This window comes from Biomphalaria glabrata, chromosome 7, assembly GCF_947242115.1.
Source record: "Biomphalaria glabrata chromosome 7, xgBioGlab47.1, whole genome shotgun sequence".
Classification (NCBI taxonomy): domain Eukaryota; kingdom Metazoa; phylum Mollusca; class Gastropoda; family Planorbidae; genus Biomphalaria; species Biomphalaria glabrata.
The window spans coordinates 10383895-10400446 of NC_074717.1; the positions used below are offsets into that span (position 1 = coordinate 10383895).

The window sequence follows — 16552 nt, forward strand, 5'->3', positions numbered from 1 at the left end:
GCAATGCCAGCATTGTTGCCTTCTTCCCGGAACAGTTACTAGAACTTTGTATGTCTTGGGATCTCCTTCGTAGCGCATAATGTGTGTAGTGCGGAACAGACAAACCTTTGTTCACATTGATGGAAGAAGTCCACTTGTCAGAAGTGCCGATGTGTACCACCTCCACTTTGGATCCTTCCTCCGCAAACATTTGAAAATTTACACGATTCTCCTTTTGGCTCTAGAGGGAAACCCAAATGTGACGTAACTTTGTTTTTTTTCTCTTCTATTGGACGACCTCGGTCCTGAGGGTCTCATTCCCAAAAGACTTACCGACAAGTCTTTCCCTCACTCTCACCGATATCGGCACCAAGAACAACGTATATGGGTTCTTAAACCAGTACAGGGAGTTGACATCAGCGGCAGATATCTTGGAAGCCTCCAAGAGCCTACCCATGGAGCTTTTCATAGCATTACCGCCAGACAACTTTTAGAGAAGAGTCCTCATGAAATGGACAATTCTATCCTCCATGTCTTTCTTCTCTATTAGGAATGTCTGAAGGGACATTCCTCAAATATATAAACAAACAGGAAAGAACAAAGGAAGGAAGTTAGACGAGATTGAAGAGCGACCACCAATTAACAAATACACTTAGGATAAATGCTAAGAAATACGATTAAATGGCAAATTTAGCTTTACATATGTACTTCATAAACATAATCCACAAGATCTTTTCATCGAGGTGCCAGGGAAGTGGATCATTTATAGTGAAGTTTACAAAGATCTAGATCTAGCTAGAATAAAATTATTTTTTTTTAGGATACCTCAGCTTTTTAGCTTTTTGACTTCAGTTGTCGAGCTTAGTACATCCTAGGAATCCTTGGGCTTTTGCCTCTTTTCTTTGCCTCTTTTTTGGGCATTGCCTCTTTTTTGGGCTCTTGGCCTCTTTATTGGGCTTGTTTTTTTTTTTTTAGTTTTTTTTTCCATAAGAAAACACATTAACTATTATTTTATATTAATAATTATACAAGGAAAATTTCATTAAAAAAAATCATTTTTATCAAAGTCATATTCCAGGATTTTCAGCATGATCGTGGAGTAGGCTGTAGCGAAGATCCATAAAATGATGACAGCAAAGGGTCCAGAAAATGATGACAGCAGAGGTCCATAAAATGATGACAGCAAAGGTCCAGAAAATAATGGCAGAAAAAAAAAACATTCATTTCCTGTTCTTCTTCTTCTTCTTCTAGCCAGCTTTTTACTGCTGGGCTACTCACTCTTATGCAGACTGTGCCATGGAAAAAAAAAGTGTGCTGTTTTCTTCAGTTGTTCAGCACTGTCATGTAGGGTGTTGGTAATGTTGGGCTGTAGCGGTAGTAGGGTCTGCCTAAGGTGGATTAGGAGGGGGCATTCAAAATGGATATGGTTTAAGGTTTTATAAGGGTGGGCGCAGTGTCTACAAAGGGGGACTTGTGTGATATTTATTTTATTGATATAATAATTTAACAGAGGTGTGTGTCCTGATCTTAGTTGGAAGATTGTAGATTGATCTTTGCGGGGGAGGAAGTTAATACTGTCCAGTTTGTTAGGCATGTTCATTTCTTTGTACATGGTTCTGCCTGTGTTTCCTGTTCCCCATTGGTTGAGCCACTCCTCTTTGTGATTGTTGATTAGCATTGACCTTAGGGTGAGGTAGTTGACAGGTCTATCTGGTTGTTCCATGGATGATCCTTCCTTTGAAAACTCATCTGCCCTTTCATTTCCCATGAAGCCAATGTGTCCAGGGATCTTCTGTAAAGTTTCCTGTAAGGTTTAGAATATTTTGAGGAAGCTTTTTCAATTTAAAATAGTGCAATATTTTTTTCCTTTTTTCTTATATAATGTATTCATTAGTAGATATAGCCTCAAATGATTGTTCAAATGATGTTCTGCATCCTGGGGTACTCCCAAACGTGACATATTTTTATAGCCTTGTCTCTGAGGAATTCAACTCTGTATTGAATCATCAGATAGGCTTTACCGAACGGATGTCTATAGGTGGGATTCTATGAAGCTTGTAGGCTCATAGGTTTCCCTGAAGTTTATAGTTCATCATGACCCTTTTTTTTTTTGGCTAAAAGTGGCTGTGTCAGCCTGAAGCCTGTGACCCCGGAGTGGCCAAAAGTGGTCAAGTGTTGACCTTAGGCCTGTGACCTTCATTTTCCTACACTGATGTGTGATTTCCAGAATGTGACGATAGTGTATATATTATATGACTAGGGTGGTGTGCCATACTGGTTTTTGTTTATTTAGTGTGGAGTAGGCCTGTGAGTTGATGGCCATTTATTTACACATTTATATATCATGTAAAAAACTTTGTATATATGTTTACCTGCGACTTTGTTAAGTCTCGTGTTGCATACATTAGTTTAATTGTATATACCTGGAGGTTATACTTAATAACCTAGGAATTACAAGTAGGGACCAATGTAGCTCTGGACGAACGTGCCAGCACACCTTTAACACTGATCTGTTGATCTAAAATACCCAAATCTAGCTATAATTCTAATTGAATCTTTTTAGCTATACCCGATAATAGGTAATTTTAACTGATCATATTTGTTCACAAGTACTCTTTATATGTTTGTATGTAACAAGTTCTCACGTGGGCCCCAACTGGTAAAGAATCATGGGCCCAAGTGGTGTCAACCTCTTTTCGCCATTGCTGCTACGCCACAGGCTGTGGCCCGGGTTCATTGAACCCCTTCGCGCCATGGATGCTACGCCACTGCACTTGAGGGGAGCCTCAAATGAGTGTTTTATACATTACTATTTAAATATTACGCAAAATGCAGGGGCCCCCAAAAGAGGTCAAGCCCCCCCCCCCCACGCCGTCAAACGATAGGAAATTCCTAGCTACGCCCCTGCTTATAACTAAGTTTTGATAAAATATGTTCACATTTTAGGGCCTTTTAATAAAAGATTTAAAACGAACAAAGATCATAAAAAAATATAGAACATATAGTTTTCACGTTGTCATGAGGAGAGTTGTTGGAACCTTATTACTCTCAAAATTATAGACATGATAAAATGGTGGGCCACCTAAAACGAATGTGTATAGCATCATATAAACATACTCGTGTACATTATACTGTACATACAGATATGTGTACATACGGGCCTGCGTACACACAGATCAGTGTGCACATTCAGACCAGTGTTCATACAGACCCGAGTACATACATACATATGCATATACAGACCAGTCTACATACAGACCTGCGTACAGACAGACCTAAGTACGTACAGACCAATGTGTACATACAGGCGTGCGTACATACAGACCAAATTGTACATACAGACCAGTGTACATAGAGATATTTTATTTAGTTTTCAATACCTGTAGGGATAGAAATACGTTTTTTTATTTGATGTTTAATCTTAAAAAGTATCCGTTTGACTCTTCAATGTCTAGAAGATCAGTATCGATTACTTTTCTACTAGCCAATGCAAGGAAAGGAAGAATCGATACATTATATTGTCGATTTGCTTAGACTTGAAGGAATATAGATGTACATTAAAATAACAGTACAAGCAAACCGATCTCCAAAGGTAATCATGTTTTATCACACGTTACGACTATTGGGCTACTACTACAGACAAATCGTAATATTTTAAAAATTAAAATTTCTTTCAATATTGGCACTGACCTATGTTCTTAAATATCCATATAGAATGTTAACATGTCAACTGACCTTTAAAGAGGAAGTACAATTAATTGTATAATAAAACTTGTCTTCGAGTCAGAAGATTATTAGAGATTCATTAATTCATTTGTCTACACAGTCATCCACATCCAGAGAAAGACATAACCGTTGTCTCTTTCCCCTGTCTACGTCTGCCCCAGGTAGTACATTTCCTTTTTGCCTCAAATGTGTATCCCGCGGCCTATGCGATAAATCTCTAGCTGTTTGGGCTGGAAGCCAATATGTGCCCAGCCTAGCAAAACTGTCGAAAAATAAGAAGTCCCTCTACACTGTCTATACCAGTGGTTCCCAAACTTTTTGGTCTCGTTGACCCCTTGGAAGTCTTTGTAGACCCCTGGGGGGTCTATATAGACCACTTTGGGAATCACTGGTCTATACTAGTATTTGCAAGAGATTCGTTATTTTTACAGTGGTCTTGCTATCGTATCTTAGGCTAAGGATTTCTGAGATTGGCTTCTGAACTTGGGGTTTCGGGTTCGTATCTCGGTGAAGACTTGGATTTTAAACTTTGGGATTTGTATGGCGTCCCTGAGTCTACCCAACTCTAATAGGTACCTGGCTTTAGTTGGGGGAAGTTACTGCGGTTGGTCGTTATGCTGGCCACGTGACACCCTACTCATTCACCGTTGGCTAAAGAAACAAATGAATTTATCATCAGCCCTATAGATCGCAAGATCTGAAAGGAGAACTTTACTTTTTTTTTAGGTGAGGTATGTTTATATCTCATGTGTGTATTCTAATTAATAAAAATTATTCACAAACCTTAATGAAATAATTCAACACAAATATTAATACACATATCAACAGACATAGAATTTGAATAGAATTGTTGAAAAGAAGCAACAATGTGTATGTTTAACCATCAATGACTTTATTGAGTATCGAGACTGAGTCATAAGGTCTTATTTTTAGTACGTCTAGTAGCCCTTTCCACCTGAGGATAAAATAAATTGTAAAATTACTTTCACATTTATATAAAGCATGTAAATTTATTTTTTAATAAAAAAAAAAAACACATTTCGTTATAATCCTATATTGCATTGTCTGTTACTCCTACACTAAAATGTTAACTAGTTCTTTGATTTGGCTTGTTACGTACAGTTTATCATGTAATATATATCATTTACACATAGAGCTGAAACTTGAAGACTCTTTAGTTGAGACATATAAGGTGTTATAAAGATAATTTAATATGATAGCAACACGTATTTATAAGTTAAGTTATCGTAAGTGACTTATAGAGAAAAAATAATGAGTAGAATCTGCGTCACTTCTTCAAAATAAATAAATAAATAAGTAGATTAGGAAGGCAAAATCAGTTTTGAGGAAATAGAATAGACTTATAGATGAGACCAATAATAAACTGGTCATCATACAAAGTTATCGTTCAAGGAACTTACGATGATGCAAAAGTATGCTATAAGAGCTGTCTAAAATGTTATGAAGGAAAAGACTTTCTTTTTTATCACACCTCTTTGTAATAGAAAGGGGAAACCTCATCAGGAGAATCTCCACACCATTTACATGGCCAAATAAAATATTCCAATGCGCTAGTGACTGGAAAGTTTTTATTGGTTTGTTTATTAAATATTGAGTTTAACTTACCATAGCCAGATCCTCCAAATCCTCCACCGACTCCAAGAACGGGCAAAATTCCAACACCTCCTTTGCCGTATCCACCATATCCTCCTCCGTATCCGCCTCCGTAACCACCTCCGTATCCACCTCCGTATCCACCTCCGTATCCGCCTCCGTATCCTCCGCCGTATCCACCTCCACGTCCCCAGCCGCCAATGTTACCAATGCCTACGAGACCAACACCTCCAAAACCACCAAGGCCACCCCCGAAGCCTCCAAAACCGCCTCCGTAACCACCGCCGTATCCACCGCCGTAACCACCACCATAACCACCGCCATATCCACCAGTGGCGCTAGCCATGGCGACCAGGAGAAGAACAGCAAGACTTGAGGCGTACATTGTCTGATGGAATGTAAAGAAAATGACTTCAAATAAAATTTCATTCTTTAACATTGATAAACCAAACAAAACAGAAACAATTCAACTAAAACCACTGACTCATTTATTTACACATAAAAATAAATACAATGAAATGGTGAATTCTTCTAGGAAGATCATTGCTAACAAACCAAATGGACACCTATTCGAGACACACATTCCTAAGAACGCTACAAAGGTTTTCAACCCAGCATCCTCTGGGTCAGGACCTTAACATTTTACCGTCATATTAAAGATTCAAGACAAAGATCAGAGAAACGGACACAAACTTTGTTCTCATAATAATAGAAATCAGTGAATAGAATCTAACTTTCGGACGTAAACTTCACAGGTGAACTATCAGTGTGTCAATAATATGTACATATGTACATACATGCATTTTGTGTACTTATAGTGTATTGTTATGTATAATGCACACTAGTAAGACAAACTCACATTATTATAATAATTATCAATAGAATACCATAAGAGCTATAGCTCTATTTATTTTTGCGTGTGCCTGGTATGCAAATTTAAATATGTAAGTATTTATGCACTTTTAATGTGCTTTATGAGAAACATTGTAACTACAACTAAAACACAGCAAAGCGAAATGAAACTAAGGTACTTAAGAAATTCACTGTCTACGATTCAAATAAGCAATAATCAACATTTACTCAAAAACATTTTTATACTACTGTAATACAACATTATTGAACGTACCGCTTTTTCTAAGGTTGAAAGGGTTTGACATCTTTGAACAGCTTCACACTCTTATATACCAAATTAGTTTATTTTGACGAGAAGTCCCGACAGGGCCGGAAGGGACACTTTTGTCTGTTCTAATCTCAACATGTTACATTAGAATCACAAACTTCACTTTCTTGTCTCTCCAGAATCGTTTTCTAAGCCCCAATCTTTCATGATGAGTTGTACTACTCAAGGTCACAGTGATTAAGCATTTTTTTTAAATGAGTTTAACATTTAGTGCTGACAAAACCATAGTCCACAATTCCATTACAAAATATACTCTAAATTCGTAAAAACTACAATCAGTCATTAAAATAATTGAAGAAACGAAAAAAAAAAAATAATGGGTTAAAAAAGATTTTAATTTTTTTTTTAATTTAGGGAAATTATTACAAAGCCCCAGAGTTTATGCAGTTCTAAATTCATTCGTAATAACTACATTAAGTTATTGGAGGCGCGGTGGCTTAGTAGTAAATCGGGCTCGAATCCTGGTGAAGAATGGGATTTTGGGATCTTTGAGCGCCTCTGATTCCATCCATTTTTTTTTTTTTTTTTGAAAATAGTTTTGTAGGTCGTCTTGGGGTCCAATCTCTGCACTAGTCCTGTCTCTAATCCCTTTGTGATGCGGTCTTTGTATGTGATACCTAGAAGCTTTCTGTAACATTTCAATTAAATTGCTAGGGATCTAGTTTGCAGTCAGTGTCCAAGATTCGCAAGCATATAACAATGTGGCCGAAACCATTAAGAGATACTTGAAGATATAGAGCCTTATATGTACTTTTAATACTCTACATAATAGAAACTCACATTTTCTTAGTGGACTTCTCTATCTCCATTTTTTTCTGACACGTAATTAATTTCTCATTTGATTTAAAGAAATAAAATATTTTTAAAAAAGTACTTTAAAAAAAATGACAGTTCCTCCTTTATGAAGCCGATGACTGTTTCGTAAAAGCGATTATTTTGCTCCAAATAATAAGTAAATAAATAAATATAGCTTCTATATAGCACTACTTTCATGCTTATAGCATGCTCAGAGCGCTTTGGTCCATTCTCATTTGTGGACCAGTGGGTGGGGAGTGGGTTATCTGGTAGAAAGTTTTCTGTGCTGCCTTTAGGCGCTCAGTAAGCATAACTCTGCTTGAAATAATTAATAAATGATAGATTAAATATAAAAATGTATTTTTTTTTGTCCCGCCCCGATTTCCTCTGACCACAAAAAAAAAATATTTAAAAAATCCTGGTTAAGCGAATGTATACATCTACTCAAGAGTATATACATTTCTTATGATAGGACTATAGATCCAGATTGAGAAGACGATGCGCAAGATGTTCATTGGAGTCGTCTGTAATTTTATTAAACCATTAAATGAATAAGGCCTTCAGTCGGGAAAACCCGCTGACGTTTTTCTGTTCAAGGGAAAGGTTATCGAGTCCTCTAGCCCAGTGGTTCTCAAACGTTTTTAAATTCAAGACGTACCCACGGACTCCTGTGTGAAAATACATAAAAGCATATTATATAAGTTTCAAAAGTAAAAAATATACTGCAATCAATAATTCATGTATTTAATAAATTATAATGTTGGTCTAGAATAAAAATGTTTAAAAAAAGTAATGATTCGGACGAGTTTGATAGATTTTCTGAGTGTTTCTAAGATCGGTTTAATAATAGCAACTGAAAACAAAACAGCACGATTAGCCAGAAGCCATGTCACCAATTACGTAAAAATAATACATATTAAATCCGCGTGACCTTTTGTAGTACAACACATCATGAAAGATTGGGGCTTAGAAAACGATTCTGGAGAGACGGGAAAGTGAAGTTTGTGATTCTAAGGGAACAAGTTGAGATTAGAACAGACGTAAGTGTCCCTTCCGGCCCTGTCGGGACTTCTCGTCAAAATAAACTAATTTGGTATATAAGAGTGTGAAGCTGTTCAAAGATGTCACACCCTTTCAACCTTAGAAACATCGGTACGTTGAATAATGTTGTATAGATGTATCAATTTGTAAATGTTGATTATTCCTTTTATTCTTAGCTTTAAGGATCGTGGATTAATTTATACATCTTTTTATTGAAGTGTTTCATTAACTTTCAATCTCAACTCTCACATTGCAGCTTCTAAGTTGTATTTAAAAAGTTTTTTATGCTGTTAGGACACGATTAGGAATTGGGCTCGAAAAATTGTTTCATGAAAGGGGTAAAGTTTTGACTTAGAAACAATGACGCGGCTATTAAAAACAGTACCAGAATTTAGAATGTAACGAAAATAAACACAAAATACTCTTGCAAGCTTTAATGAGAAGTCGGATTTAGTTTCCGGAGATATTTAATTTCGACGGTTCCAGTCATTACGAAATAAACTTCTTTTTCGACATTGTTCGCCAGCGTCGAGTACCTTTATATTGTTATTTGGTTGTTTGAGTGTTACCTCCGTTTCGACTTATCTACACAACTCACAGCGCGGAGGCACCTTACAATGGATGCACATTTTATGTCCATAAGTACATAAGACATATACATATAATAAGCATATTAGGTACACATATAAATAAATAAAATATATGATATTCAAAGTATTTATTGATAATAATAATAATAATAATCATAATAATAATGGCCGCCGGAAGCTATGGCGTGTTTTCCTTCTCTCCGACTCAGTGCACTTTTTAGCGAGATCAAGGAAGTATTTGTACTCTAGACTTGACAAATACTGAAGTACTGCTACATGGTTGTAGGTCTGCATATATTTAGGATGTTTTCATGCATTGGGTTTGAAAACTTTCTTAGTTTTAAGATCACTTCTTATCCTAGGCTAGGGACGCCATTTTCGCTACGTCACTTCCATGATTACTAGACCTAGATCTAAAAAGCTTCTTTACTGAGACAGTAGATCAAAATAAACTAGTCAACGCACGTTAATTTTTTTATCTTCATTTTTGAATTTTGAGGAAATAGAACGGACCCATTGCTTCTTCCAGGACAGCAATGAATATGAAATAAATTAGGCGGTAACTATTATTCACCAATGAGTCGAGTGTTTACTGAGGGCAATTCACAACCTCAAGACCAAACACAAGAGGTCGGTCTACTCCCTGACTCGCACCCCACACAATTGAGAGGTGCTGTTGGTGGTAGAACAAGAGGAGCCAAAAGGATCAAATGGACGAGAGAAATGAATATAGACATAATCAAATCGTTCTTCCGTGTAAACATTTGTGATGATAAACCTCTCCCAGGTTATAGGCAAAAACTCTCCCTGGAATTTAACAAATTATACCCTAATCTAAACCTTACAGAGCAGAATGTTGTAGACAGAAGATCTGTAATAATGAAAAAATGTTATTTGACCCCTGCAGAAATTGACGTGATAAGAAGGGAAGTAGGTCATGAGCTTCATATACAAGAGCTCATCTCAGATATAAACGACACGCCCACACAGCCGACCAACGAAGACATTAGTAGAACACCCAACCAACAAGAGAATGACCCAACATCGGCAATAAGCAATGAGCTACACTCAAAATTTTCTAATCTTATAGACCGATATAAAAACACCAATCTTAACTCTAGGCCTCGTATCCCCAAGCTAAACGTCAAGAAAGAGACAAACACACATATTAATGAAATAAATAAAGTCTTAGCCAACCATTTTGAAACACCAAGAAACTTGTTTGAGACACACCTCGCTATATACTGCGCCGCTGTGGCTGTCACGGAGCTCTCTGGACAAAAGACCTTCGAGCTAGGCCCAATTAATCAAAGACCAAAACAACATGTGCCAGCATGGAAAAGGCGCCTTGAAGACAATATAAATCAACTGAGGAGCCAAATGGATACAATAGGACAATATCTGGGAAACAATCATTCCGCGAAAATACTTAATAAAATAAAGACAATACTAAGAACAACTGGAATCAAATTGACAGACTGTGATAGCCACGCACGACTCTTATGTTTGAAAGATACTCTGAGACAGAAAGCTAAACTAAAGGGAGCTAGGTTAAAGCGCTACAACGAAACCACCAAAAGAAAGGAGCATAACGCTTTATTTCAGCACACGAGAAAACAGTTCTTCCGTAAACTAGCTGATAATGGTGCTGACAATATTCAAACCATTGATAGCACTAAACACGGCTCCTTTACCGACTACTGGGCGGCGCTTTGGTCCGACCCGCTACATTACAATGTGCAGGCTGACTGGATCGAGGAAATCCAAACTAAAAACAACCTAATACCAGAAATGTCTGATGAGGATTTCACAGCTGAGGAAGTCGCCGCAGCTATTTCAAAAACCCACAACTGGACTGCTCCTGGACCGGACAATATACACAACTTTTGGCTGAAAAAACTTACAGCCGTACATGCACCACTAACATCAAGTTTTAACGAGCTAATATCAGAACCGTCTTCAATGCTGTTAGAACTCACTGAAGGGAGAACATCTCTCCTCCCCAAAAAAGGGGATCCGAACCAACCATCAAACTATCGCCCTATCACTTGTCTGTCAGTGGTGTATAAACTATTAACTTCACTTTTAAAAAGTAAAATGTATAAATTTTGTTCTGCCCATAAGCTACTAGCAGATGAACAACAAGGTTGCATTGAAGAGTCGATGGGCTGTAAAGTACAGCTAACTATAGATGGTATTATATTGCATCAAGCTAATAGAAGAAAGAGAAATTTACACATGTGTTACATCGACTACAAAAAAGCTTTCGATTCAGTTCCGCATGATTGGCTACTAAAAACCCTGGACATCCATAGAATCAACCCAAGAATAAAACAACTATTGAAAGTCTGTATGAATAATTGGAAGATAAACCTGCACCTAAATCGTGATAAACTAGGTTCTGTGCACATAAGAAGAGGTATATACCAGGGTGACTCACTATCTCCACTCTGGTTCTGCCTAGCGATTAATCCTCTATCTACATTACTCCAAGACTCTACAAACGGTTTTAGGGTTGACACTAAATGTACAAAATGTGTGTCCCACTTATTATACATGGATGATCTAAAGCTATACGCAGAAACCGAGCAAAAATTACACACCTTAATCAAAACGGTAAAATGCTTTAGTGACGATATCTGTATGTCTTTTGGCCTGGATAAGTGTGGCATCATAAGCATTAAAAAGGGCAAGGCAACGAACACCAACATTGAATTTGAAGGCATCGAGGAATTGAACTCCGCCTCTATTTATAAATATCTTGGAATAAACCAGAATGCCAAGATAAACCATAAGAAATTAAAAGAGGACTTTCTTGGCAAATATAGGCAAAGAGTTAATAAAATCCTCAACACCAAACTGTCTGGCAGTAATCTCATCACTGCAATAAACAGCTGGGCCGTCCCTGTGCTCCTTTACACGTTCGGTGTGATCAAATGGACTGACACCGACCTACATGACATTGACAGACTCACTAGAAAATTACTAACCAAGTTTCGATGCCTACACCCCAAGTCCTCCACCATAAGGTTATACCTGCCCAGGAAAGATGGGGGTCGTGGATTGCAGAACATCTTCAAATTGTGTAAGATGCAAGTTTTAAAAATACGATCAAAACTGCTCGCCTCCAGCAACAAATTAGTTTCCTTCCTACGGAAATACGACTCCGATGCAACCCCCCTGAACCTACACAATGCTGATGTCAATATAGGTTTGGACGACGTAGGGCATGAGATTCGCCAATGGGAAGAAAAAACACTCCACGGAAAATTTCCGGCTTCATTACATGGGGACAACATCGACAAGGCTGCTTCCTTAACATGGCTCAAAGCAGGTCATCTCTACCCTGAAACAGAAGGCTTTGTTACAGCAATACAGGACAGAGTAATAAGGACAAAAAATTACGAGAAGCATATCCTGAAACTCAATGTTGTCGACAAATGCCGAAAATGTGGAAATGTGGGCGAGTCGATTGAACACATTATGGCAGGATGTCCAGCCCTATCAGAATCAGCCTACCTAGGTCGCCATAACCAAGTTGCAAAGTTAATACACCAACACTTGGCTTTGACGTACAAATTGATCGGTAAGGACACTCCCCCTTATTATAAATACTCTCCGCAAGAGGTTCTTGAGTCTACTGATTATCTGCTGTACTGGGATAGGCCTATTCTGACCGACAAAACGGTAGATTTCAATCGCCCGGATCTGCTGTTCATCGATAAAAAAGAAAAAACCGCTACCATTATCGATATCGCTGTACCACTGTCTCATAATTTAAGAAAAACTGAGATAGAAAAACAAAGAAAATATGGGAACCTAGGCTTGGAGATTAAGCGTCTATGGAAATTGTCCAAAATAACAATATACCCCATTGTTATATCAACCGAGGGGATAATAACAACTGACCTCACAGACACCTTCAAGGCCCTTAACATTCCTAGGAACATCTTCGTTGCCTGTCAGAGGGCGGTACTGCTGCAGACCTGCCACATCACCAGAAAATTCCTCAGTGGAAACTGTTAAAGGGACTACGATGAATTTTGTTTCTCTTTAGCGAAACTCGACCCTGGCAATGCCAGAGAATGACTACTCGTTCATTTCTAACATAATAATAATCACCAAAAGAGTGTTCATTGGACACTGTTATAAAGGCTACAATGAATTTTGTTTCTTTGTGACGAAGCTCAACCCTGGCAGTGCCAGAGAATGAATATTAGTTTCTTTTTCATATAATATAATAATAATAATAATAATAATAATATCTTCATTTATCTTGAGGAAATGTATCTTTCAATAGTGCAGTACACATAACAATACATTATTCATTATTATAAGTACACACGATAGATATTCATACCACAGTTTCTCTTAATCAGTAAAAAAAAAGTAAAGTTCCCCTGTCTATAGGGCAGATGATGTAAAGGTCATCTGGTTCTGTGGCCTACGGTTAACGAGGGTGCTATGTGGCCAGCACAACGACCAACCGCCTTTACTTTTCCCCAACTAATGTCAGGTACCCATTAAAGCTGGGTATCCTTGTATGTGAAGTTTACATCAGAAAGTTGGATTTTATGCAATGATCTCATCGATTAAGAAATAAACGAGTTCTTGTATCTGTTCTTCTGATCAGATCAATGTCTTAGAGTTTTTTCTGTGATGGTTAAATGTTTTTTTATGTTTCAAATCTTTATAGCTTTCTTTAAACATGTTTTGGTTTCCTCGTTTAGGTATACAAGTTGGTTTGTTTGTAACTAATGATCTTAATAGTAGCATTCACCATTTCATTGTGTTTATTTTTATGTGTAAATAAATGAGTCAGTGGTTTTAGTTGAATTGTTTCTGTTTTGTTTGGTTTATCAATGTTAAAGAATGAAATTTTATTTGAAGTCATTTTCTTTACATTCCATCAGACAATGTACGCCTCAAGTCTTGCTGTTCTTCTCCTGGTCGCCATGGCTAGCGCCACTGGTGGATATGGCGGTGGTTATGGTGGTGGTTACGGCGGTGGATACGGCGGTGGTTATGGAGGCGGTTTTGGAGGCTTCGGGGGTGGCCTTGGTGGTTTTGGAGGTGTTGGTCTCGTAGGAGTTGGTAACATTGGCGGCTGGGGACGTGGAGGTGGATACGGAGGAGGACACGGAGGCGGATACGGAGGTGGATACGGAGGTGGATACGGAGGCGGATACGGAGGTGGATACGGAGGTGGATACGGAAGTGGATATGGAGGCAGATATGGAGGTGGATATGGTGGATACGGCAAAGGTGGTGTTGGAATCTTGCCCGTTCTTGGAGTCGGTGGAGGATTTGGAGGATCTGGCTATGGTAAGTTGAACTCAATGTTTTTTTTTTAAATATATGTTGTTCGTAATAAAAATTGCAAACTCTTCATGGGTTTAAAAAAAGTAAAAAAACAACTAGTTAGAAACTGATTGGAAACTAGACGGGTATTTCTAAAATTGCTCTAACGATTTTCGTAGAAATTTGAAATTTATTTTTTGTATAGGCCTACTTAAAAAAAAATCGGCCGAACAGTAAAAAAACCCCTCAGGTTTGATCATAAAAAAAAAATATAATCATCTTTAAATAAAATTACGGTTAGTTTTTTAAAGACGGCTTCATTGGGAATTCCCGCAATCGACTCGAATGTGTTGTATATATATTTAGTAAAATGTTGAAAGTTGAATAAATAAATAAACGTACATGAATATTTTGAGCACCGTTTTTTTTATGTAGAAATCTTGAGATGGTCTGTTTATAGATGAACTAGATTGTAATAAGCACACTGGGCAGACTCCTGCAATATTGAAGTTTTACAAAAATCAGTAGAATGATGCATTATAGACCCCATTCAGTTTCATTAAGTAGGAGATGATTTTACAAAGTCAACACTTGTTTATGTTACTTGTTGGCTTTGTATACAATGCGACAATCCTTGCACCTTATGTTTCCCCACCCCTTAGCAATTAGAAACAAGTTGTTTGTAAGAAACAAGGAAATCTTTTCCTTTATATATCTCTAGACAACTTTTTTTTTTCGTCCCTCGTTAGTTCTTTGGAAGAACATTTTTGTCTAATGACCAGATTCTTATTTCATTTGCGAAGCATTAATTAAGATTTTACTTGACAGTTCTTCCAGCCAGTGACTCCCAGTGTACTATAAATAATTTTACTTATTAATGCATTTTGCTATTATGTTCATTTAACTTTATAACACGCTCAAGTAAAGATCCTTCAGCTATTTGTGTAAATGCTTCTTTGATATAATGCACTGTTAATTGATATAATGCACTGTTAATTTATATAATGCACAGTTAATCCAAATATAGGACCTATTTTACATTTAGTCATCCTTATAACACGTTATATTTCTCAACTAAAGATGTGTGTAAATGATTCTTTACAATCTGTAGCCTTTGTGGCATTTTACATCTCGAGAGACGATCTTTTCCCTTTGCAACTTCTTGTGTGACTAAAGAGGCCAATCCTTGATGCACAGCTGCGGTCGCAGGTTGGGCATATATAATCACCAGGCGCCGTTGCATTATCACCTTTCTTTCTGCTTCTGTTGTGTATGGCATCTGCAATCCGAAACCCTTCCTTTATGCTCTCTCTAAATGTGGATCTATCCAGTGCTACGTTTCCCCAGCTGTTAGTGTCGATTTTGAAGAGCTTCAAATCGCGTTTGCATACATCCGTATACCTTAAGAGTGGGCGACTAGTGGCTCTCCTGCCTTCTATTAGATCGCCATACAGAATGTCTCGTGGAAGTCGACCTACTGGCATTCTACGAACGTGGCCAAGCCAGCCAAGGCGTCTGCTGCTGGCATCATGCTCTTCGTAGCACTTCCTCATCGGTTATTTTATCTTGCCACCTTATTTTAAATATCCGCATCGAAGGTGGAAGACATTCAGTTTTTTTCCTGCCATGAGTAGGTTGACCATGTTTCACTTCCGTTTAATGCATAAAAAACTATTAATAACAAGCCGAATAAAAGAATTAGTGAACATTTTACTGTTAGAGTATCGGGAAAAGCCATAAATGATTATAACGGAATGTGTAATTTTCTGTATTATAAATAGATCTACATGAATTGTGGTAATGTGCAACTAATTTTCAATTCACTTTATCCTCAGGTGGAAAGGGCTACTAGACCTATCAAAAAAAGAACTATATGATTTAGTTTGGACACTCAATAAAATAATTGATTGTTAAACAAACACAATGTCAAAGTGTTGCTTTTATTCGTAAATTTCTGTCCAATTTATGTGTCTTGTTATGTGTATTAATATGTGTATTAATATGTGTGTTGAATTGGTTTGTTTTCTAAAGTTTTGTTCATAACTTTCGTTAATTAGAATAGATATATTCCTGAGAGATAAACATCCTTACCTAAGGATATCTAATAATAATAACAGCAATATAGGGACTTCTTAAAGTCCGACAATACGCTTGACAGAGATGAAAGGTGGTCGGCGTAACAGAGATGCCCGACGAAAATGCTTCTTTAGAATACTAACGCAATGTCATAAAGTCTCTTTGGAAAAAATGCGCCAATTTACTTTGTTAAAAAGTGCATGTTTTAGCCTATAACGTAGAGACTTTTTTTATATGATGTTGATATATC

At 37.4% G+C, this 16552-nt stretch overlaps 2 protein-coding genes across 2 annotated transcripts; one reads left to right on the plus strand and one right to left on the minus strand.

Annotated features, from left to right (window-relative positions):
• Positions 1-4576: 4576 nt before the first annotated feature.
• LOC106078469 (uncharacterized) lies at positions 4577-6563 on the minus strand. The gene is made up of 3 exons (XM_013239333.2): positions 6446-6563; positions 5332-5707; positions 4577-4660 (listed from the first exon to the last, which is right to left on the minus strand). The coding sequence occupies exons 2-3, from the start codon at positions 5702-5704 to the stop codon at positions 4644-4646; spliced, it is 390 nt and encodes a 129-aa protein (XP_013094787.1). The 5' UTR covers positions 5705-5707; positions 6446-6563; the 3' UTR covers positions 4577-4643.
• A 1840-nt stretch (positions 6564-8403) lies between these two features.
• Positions 8404-16150, plus strand: LOC106078470 (uncharacterized). The gene is made up of 3 exons (XM_013239334.2): positions 8404-8446; positions 13839-14250; positions 16062-16150. The coding sequence occupies exons 2-3, from the start codon at positions 13842-13844 to the stop codon at positions 16076-16078; spliced, it is 426 nt and encodes a 141-aa protein (XP_013094788.1). The 5' UTR covers positions 8404-8446; positions 13839-13841; the 3' UTR covers positions 16079-16150.
• The last annotated feature ends 402 nt before the right edge of the window (positions 16151-16552 follow it).